General features: G+C 39.1%; 1 protein-coding gene and 1 long non-coding RNA gene across 2 annotated transcripts; one reads left to right on the top strand and one right to left on the bottom strand.

The window, feature by feature from the left end:
- Positions 1-1725: 1725 nt before the first annotated feature.
- Positions 1726-7562, bottom strand: LOC129347596 (uncharacterized). The gene is made up of 3 exons (XR_008599795.1): positions 7305-7562; positions 6821-6967; positions 1726-5460 (listed from the first exon to the last, which is right to left on the bottom strand). It is a non-coding gene; the product is annotated as an uncharacterized LOC129347596 (long non-coding RNA).
- LOC111588587 (collagen alpha-1(X) chain-like) lies at positions 3262-5802 on the top strand. The gene is made up of 5 exons (XM_023299035.3): positions 3262-3389; positions 3472-3534; positions 3614-3644; positions 4838-5082; positions 5174-5802. The coding sequence occupies exons 1-5, from the start codon at positions 3375-3377 to the stop codon at positions 5468-5470; spliced, it is 651 nt and encodes a 216-aa protein (XP_023154803.2). The 5' UTR covers positions 3262-3374; the 3' UTR covers positions 5471-5802.
- Positions 7563-8437: the final 875 nt, after the last annotated feature.

Raw genomic sequence — 8437 nt, 5'->3', positions numbered from 1 at the left:
TCACGGCCTCCTTTACATTATTTCATCATATGGCACGTTTTTACGACATGTTTGAAAAATTGCAATTTTTTTCGACATAGTATAGTAAGGCTTTTTTTTGCGCCAAAATTCATGATTTTTTTTTTTCAAAGAAAACCTTTCTGGAGTGTTTTTCACTGGCCTCCTTTACATTATTTCATCATATGGCACGTTTTTACGACATGTTTGAAAAATCGCATTTTTTTTCGACATAGTATAGTAAGGCGTTTTTTTTGCGCCAAAATTCATGATTTTTTTTTTCAAAGAAAACCTTTCTGGAGTGTTTTTCACGGCCTCCTTTACATTATTTCATCATATGGCACGTTTTTACGACATGTTTGAAAAATCGCAATTTTTTTCGACATAGTATAGTAAGGCGTTTTTTTTGTGCCAAAATTCATGATGATTTTTTTTTTCAAAGAAAACCTTTCTGGAGTGTTTTTCACGGCCTCCTTTACATTATTTCATCATATGGCACGTTTTTACGACATGTTTGAAAGGGTTAGGGGGTTAGGGTTCGGGGGTACTAAGTACTAAGTAATGTATTACTGTCCAACACTGATTGCAAAGTGACCCATCTGGATTACCTTAAAAGCTGACTGTAAATGAAATGGAAAAATGCAGCGTTTCTAAATTTACCCAGCCAATCAGTGCAGAGCTGTGAAAGCAGAAGGGAAGAACTGGTGACATCATGAAGCTCTCTGTGCGTGATTTAAGTGGCACAACCGACCAGAACAACAGGGATTAGAGGGAGATTTATTCACCGGGAAGAGCTGACAGCAAGATACAGACTGGATGGAGGGATCTGATGGGGAGTCATGCCTCATATCTTATCTCTGAGAAAATGTCCTGTTTGGTGAATAAGATCTTTTCAACCTTGTCTTTCCTCTCTCTGTTGGGAGTAGCTAAAGTGGATGGTAGTAAAACATCAATTATTACACTGAAGGCCTTTGGTTAAGGTGATGTTTTTCTGGCTGACGGAGGATGATGGAAAAATGAGGGATTACAGAACAGAATACGAGGTTGGGCAGAAATGACTGATTGCCAAGTGGGATTTTTGATTCCAGGTATCCTGTGGAGGTCCTACTGAGAGCCTTTAACACCTTGTGAAGCAGGTCACCTTTGAAGATCGATCATTTCAGCATCAACTCTAAGCGTTGAATCAACAGACTCTAAAGGAAGAGAGAGGTTTAGCTTCCATTAGACTAAAAACAAGGAAAAAGCTACTGTTTGTTCTGTCTGATTCAAACTATATGTACCTCATAACTGAAACTGAAAAGCAAAGACAATAACTTTTGCAATAAACAGTAACTACAATTTGCTGATCAAATGTCCATCTTGAAAGTATAAATTATAGATATGAACTAAATTAGTTTTTTCGCCACTTGACCTGTGAATCCACTGTGCAAAGAATTTATCTCCTGAAAAAGGAATTTAAAACAACTTCCAAAGGCACTTACAGAATGCAAGTTTGCACATTTTGAACCATAAATAAAAATTTAAAAAAATAACAAACTTAGTTAGAAAATGTCTTTTCTTTGAGGTCTCAAAAAAGCTAAAATTGCAGAGTGTAGCAGGGTTTGTTCTTTCAGGTCCATACTGTGATATGCTTTCTTGCCTTAACGGGCAAATAGTGTTGTGTAACTATGTAAAGTGTCAATAAATGGCAGAAACGTGGATCACAAATGAGGTTGAACTGATTCATACTGACAGCTGCTTTTTGTATTTTTTCTTATTCATTGTGCTATGGTTAATAGGAATAATACATCGATTTGGCCACAATTTGTAGTGTTTGATGGACATATATGCTTTATATGTATGTTGCATGCTTTTTAAAAAAAAAAAAAAAAAAAACATTTTGTAAGTGTTTGCAAACCAAAGAAGCCATTTTGGTGAGAAAATGTAACTTCTAAATGGACAAACATGCTCAGGCAAATGAGAAAAACTGTCATTTTCTAAAACAGCAAATTTGTCAGCAAACATATTCACAGCAGTTATGAAACAACACCATCACTCGTCATGATGTAAGTCCAACATTCATTCACTCACAGGTTAATATCTGCTTCCTCATCAGCTAATTATGTGTAATCATTATCTGTGCCTGCAGTTTGGAGCTGAGCAGGAAGTGCACAGTTGCTTTTTAGAGCGTTTTTTGCTGAAAACGGCAGCAAAAAGTTCAAAAACTTACTATGGCAACCTGAAGCTTTTGTTAATTTCCCAGTGGAACAGCACTGAGCTCCTGTGACTTATTCAACCCACAAATCTGTGAACTGAGCCTGAACCTGTGTTGAACTGGGTCACACACTGTTTGTCAGGAGATTCAAGGGGGCATTTAAGGGTATAGCTGGCAATGTGGTCACTTAATAATTAATTCTCATATTCCAACCATATTCAACTATGTTGTGGCACTGTTAAAGAATTACTGTCAGGAGAATAAAACTGATGCAAAAAGGAGGAGCTGAACTTCTCCTGTCCTCTATAACCACCACAACATGTCAGTGTGGAACAGTGGGTCACAGATCTACTGCTGTTTTCTCTCCTTTTTTTGTTAGAAATGAGGCCAAACTCCAAATTTCCTGCAGCCCCTTCCTGAAAATGACCCTGATAATGTCAATGCACTCTCTCTAAGCCTGACACTTTACTGGGAAAACTTTACTGGGCTATTTGAGGACATCCAGGGACAACTTGTGCTGTGTCTAAAATCACACATTTGATAGTTTTTTGCTTTGAGAATTAATCCTACAAACAGACACGTCTGACTGGATTGATGACTGAGGTGTATGATTATTATTTAGAGCTCTGTCACACTGGCAAATTTAACCATTGTTGCTCATACGGTCTCTGTTCCTGACTGCGTTACATCCGGGATACTCACAAGTTAGATAGCAGTTTACTTCACTGTAACAGCAAGCTTTCGTAATATTCAAGGGAAATCAGAGGTGCTTAAAACTGTGTATATCAGGGAGAATATCAATCAAAGTTAGCTGAAGTCATAGAGCCCCAGTACTTACATTTATGGGAAAAATGCCAGGTTGAAATAAACCAGAGTTACCCTTTGTTTTGTTGACCCATTCATCAACCCTGACCTCCTCCTGATGCAGACATTCTATGACATCGACTGATTGTATCACTGGTTCTAATGGCAGCTGTGTTTAGCACATATGTCATTCTGGGACATGCTGAAACTCATGCTTGAGAGCGCAATCTCAATCTCTGTGTGTGTGTGTGTGTTAGTCAAACAGATTTGGTAACAAACAGCAGCAGGTGGACTTTGCCTGCTGTGATCAGTCAGCGATCCCTTTATTGAAACCTGGCAGAGTGTGTTAGTTCAGTTTAGCTCTCAGGAGGAGAGGAAGATGAATGCCAACAAGGTAATCGTCCGTCTGTCAGTCTGATTGTTTATCTACTGAATCTGACCCTTTAGTTGTAATTTTTGGTTACTATTGATTGCAGATGTGTTCCTTTTTTGTTATTGGGGTGGTGCTGTGTGGAACCAGTTTGGCCACAAGGGAACAGGTGAGTGATCTGACCCTGACCTCAGCTGGTGATACTGGTGCAACCAAACCAGCTTTATTTTTTCTGATTCTGTCCACAGATCACCGGGCAGACAACAGCCAGACAGCAGGGTAACTACGATTCTGTTTTGTTTGAATGTTAGATGTGGGTCCATGTGAAAGAAAATAAATGTAAAATGCATCCCCACTCTCACCCTGACTGGTTGAGGCAGATGGTCGCCTTCCCTGAACCTGGTTCTGTTGGAGGTTGTTTTTTTTTTGCCGACTGCTTGCTCATAGGGATAAAATGGTAACTTTGGATTGTTGGGTTCTTTGTTTAAAATCTGTAACACACTGTGAGATGATAGATGGGTCAATATATAATTGTGGGACTTTTTGTAACATAGTTGACATTTTTGCTGTTTTCAGACCTAAAATTAGCATTTCTTTAATTCTACCCAAACATCACATGGCATTTTTAGATAAAGATTCTTCTAAATATTATATATACAATTGAGTAAAATTGAAATTGAAAGTTATTTATAAAGATACTGTAGTAAACCCATTGACTACTTTATATTAACTCACAAAGCCTTGGAGTCTGGCCAGTCTTTTCTTCAGGAGGAAATGACATCATGTGGAGCAGGTCATGTGATCTGGAATTAACACACTTCCTGGTGAGGAGTGGAGAGTGGAAAGTCATTTCTCAGACACAGATACAATTTTGTGTTATAAAATAACACAAATGACCACAGAAAAACACAAAATGCCTCGAGACACAAAATTATCATAAAAAGAGACAAAACGACCACAAAATGACTGATAACAACCAAAAATGAGCAGAGAGACACAAAATGACTCAATGACACATGCAATTATCATACAAAGACTGAAAACGGCCACAAAAATGCAAAAAATTATACAAAAAGACCTAAAATGCCCTTAAAGCAGTCCAAAAAGAAACAATATGAGCACAGACACACAAAACAATCACAAAAAGACACAATATGACCACAAAAGTGCACAAAATGACACAAAATGACCACAGAAAAACACAAAAGGACTCAGTGAGACAGATAATTGAGAAAAGTGAGTAATTTTTTTAAAATAAATGATTGTTTCCATCATAAATAATTATGGATTTTGTAAAGCGTGATCATAATGAACATAAAAAACATGATTTTTTTTTTTTTTTTTTTTTTTACTTTTAATAAAAATGTGTACAAGATATATCCCATGGACTTCAAAAGTCCCTCAATTCTATATTGACCCATATGTTGTGAAATGACGCTATATGAATGAAACTGATTGAATTTCTGTTCCAGGGAGCGCTGTTATTTTTTTCACTGCTTACCAGGGACAGCTGAGAGATCTCTTGTTCAGCCCGATTGTTTTTAACGAAGTGTTGGTGAACCAGGGCTCTGCCTACAACAACATCACCGGTGTGTTCACTGCGCCGCTCGCTGGCATCTACCAGTTTGTTTTTGTTGCCCAGCTGTGCCGCGGTCACCACAACAACAGATGGTACTTTATGGTCAATGGGGTCCAAAATCTGCTCTGCCACGCTCAGGTACACGAGACTAAACCTGTCGATGTGAACAACCCAAAGCGAGATGCAGGACGATGTATCTAACAAACTTCAACTCTGCTTCTACCCCCAGGTGGCTGATGGTCAAACAACCCTCAACACTTGTTACTTCATGAAGGAACTGAAGAAAGGTGACCAGGTGTGGGTGAAACAAAGCGCTGAGAGCTGCTCCTGGGCCAGCACTACCTCCAAGACAATCACCTTCTCTGGCATCCTGCTGGCGACTGAGAGCGTGTCCATGCTGGGGGGGAAGTATGGCAGCTCCTGTCCGCTGCCCAGCAGGAACCTGGTGTCCAGCTCTGCAGGCCGGACCGTCGCTCTGTCCGGTGTGGTCGTCACCCTGCAGCTCAGCCGCTTCCTCTGGGATTAATCAAAGCAGAGATACCTAGCTTAGCTGTTTATGCTTCTATTTCAGTCTATTGTATTTAAGATTTCTAAAGGTTCTAAAGTTTGTTTTCTTTTTAAATGTATTTGGATTTTTAAGACTCTACATTTATCTGCCATTTTAACTTTTAATGGACAATCAGATTTTTCAGTCATCCCCAAACTGCAAAAATATACTTATGATTTTAGTTAGAGTCCCTCTCCGGTCGCTGAATAAACCCTGAAAAACCCATCTCTATTTATCTAAGTTACATACTGAGATGGTTTGTCTGTGAAAATGATCAGTTTTTGCAATAAAATGACTTCAATGAAACAACCGCTTCCTCTCAAAAATGTGCACATCTATGAAGTCCGCCACCCCGCATCTCGCTGCAGCTTAAGCACACCAGCTAACCTACAACTCTGTTCAGAAACCATAAAAACTACCGTCTGCTACACAATGGCAACTTGTAATAATTAAGTAATTTAGCCGTACATGTTGGAAAACAGTTTGATAGAATGACACTGAAAGTTCTGCGCTGCAAGTTGACAGAATTGGTTCTTTAGGTTTGTTACATATGAAACCCCAGAAGTCTAAATCGGTGTTTTTGAGACTGTCATCAGTACCCTGCAGTCATTAGCATTGGTTTGTCTATCTGTCTGTTTGCAACATTACTCAAAAATGGAATGACGGATTTGGATGAAACCAACCAGCAGGCGTTATCAAATTGACGCAAATACTGCTGAAATAAGTATGTTAAATAAGTAAATATCATTTGTATTTGTCAGCCAATCCTAAAAATGAGTTGTTCTTATTAGCTGTCAATCACAATATGTGATTTGATATGTCAAGCAGAAAGGGGAAAAGATTTAAACTGAAATAAAGTCAACCTTATACACTTTGAAGAAACCAAATGCTAGACATGTTAAAATGTTTCTTAAATTTAGCAGCAAATTAGATTAAGACTAGACAATGTCTCTCTTATGCACTGTTTTGGGAAATCTGCATTTGTGTGATCTATGCTTATGTTCAGCCTGCCACAATGATTACATTATTAATTCATCTAGAACAGAGCCAGAGTCCAGATAATTTTATTTATTGTCTTAGATTTGTGGCTTTATTTTTGATGCTCTTTATTTGAGACATTCTTACAATAATTCTAGAATTCCAATATTTGGATATTCTTAAGAATTAAGGATCTACTTATCATCTTAAAATTAAAAGACTAACTACATCAGATAATAATTTGTCCAAAAATGTAATTATTGTGACAGGTGTACCTGTTACTCACATATATTATACTAAAGCAATATTCATAGCATGTGGACCAGCTGGACCAGAGATAGTCTGATTTACCTTTCTCTGTCTGAGCTCTGCATGCCTTCATTTCTTTCTCTGAACTCTTCCTCCTCCATCTCCTCTCTGGGATGTTCTTCCTCCTCTCTTCTTTTAGGCTGGGAAAAGCTGCTGGTGGTTTCCTTCCTCTTCATTCTTTACTGTCTCCTACAAGAATCACACAGACTGAACTATGTTTTTTCCTTTGATAATTTTCATTATTAACTATGATACAATCTGATGTGTACAATTTAAACCTTTAAAGAGATACTTAACATGTAAACGTTTTTTTCAGCTGTAAACTAAATGATATGACTGTACTGTGATGAAACACATTAATGTTGGTGTTATTATGATCTTGACACCAAAATGATAAAAACCAGCATTAAACAAGCAGAATGTAGTTTTCAAACAGTACATGAAAACCTGGTGTGACTGGGTGACACTGGGTGACACTTTAATGTCATGTAAAGTCTTAGTGAATGTGTGATTTCTTTTGACTTACAGTCTGTTGTCAGAACCACAGGTTGTAATTATCAACAAAAAAAAAAGAGAAAAACTTCCACAGACGATCCCCCACCATCCTTCTGTGGCTGTTCTCTAACGTTAGCTAGCTACAGAAGTAAAAATTAGCAAGGCCCAGGCTCACTGGAAACCGTGGCTCGTCTCGCAAGCAAACACTTTATGTGAATTTAGACACTATTAGCATTTAATACATTGTGAACAGTTCTATTAGCATGTAGTCTAACCCAGTCTAACTAGTGTCTTACTGTCACACCGAAGTCCAGCTGTCATCCACATGAGTGAGGTCTAAGAACAGCCCCCTCAGGGGGGCGTGTCACCTCGTATCTGTAGCAGCATAGACTGTACAGGACGTGACGTCACATGGTGCATTCGAAAGCACTCGGACATCAGAGGTTCACTCGTTATTCGTCTTAGATGGACTTTCGCTCTTTACGGCCGGCCACAACCTTTCATATACATATTTTTAAATTAGATCGTTCAGAACTGGGGTGGCAGGCGGGGTGGCATGGCATCTTCTAGGGGTGGTAGTTACCACCCTATGCCACCCCAGTAGATCCGCCCCTGTGCACTGGACTTGCCGGTCTCGAACTTGTCCACGATCTGAGCAGTACAATCCGCTGTCCCCTGCCGTGTGAAGCCGGTCTTTATAGCAGCAGATGGAAATGCACTTCAGGTGACTGGAGACAGACTGGAGACACACCGGCAGGAGAACGGGCGACCGATAGAGGGGCGGGGCTGAGCCCAGCCTGTAACAAGATCTGAGCCAGATCTGGAATGAAGATCGGGTTGTAAATGCCCACAGGGTTTAAGAATCAGACTAATTCCTAATCTGGATTGCTGATGAAATCACAAAGTGAGGGATAACCTCCTTAAACAGTGTTCATTTTTGACTGCTTGGTCAATATTTGTGCAACACTTCTGTCATTGAAACCCAAAATGCTCCTTGAAGATGTATTTTTACACAGATTTTTTACATTGAAGGTACAGTTGTAATGCTGAATACAATCTTTTCGATTTTCTTTGACATGGACATGAGTCTTCTCCGTAGCATATTCTGGTTTCAAGCCAGTGGTGCAACAGCACTGACTGTCCAGCAGATGGAGATAAATATCT

Source organism: Amphiprion ocellaris, chromosome 19, assembly GCF_022539595.1.
Source record: "Amphiprion ocellaris isolate individual 3 ecotype Okinawa chromosome 19, ASM2253959v1, whole genome shotgun sequence".
Classification (NCBI taxonomy): Eukaryota; Metazoa; Chordata; class Actinopteri; family Pomacentridae; genus Amphiprion; species Amphiprion ocellaris.
This window is presented reverse-complemented; position numbering and strand designations above follow the sequence as displayed.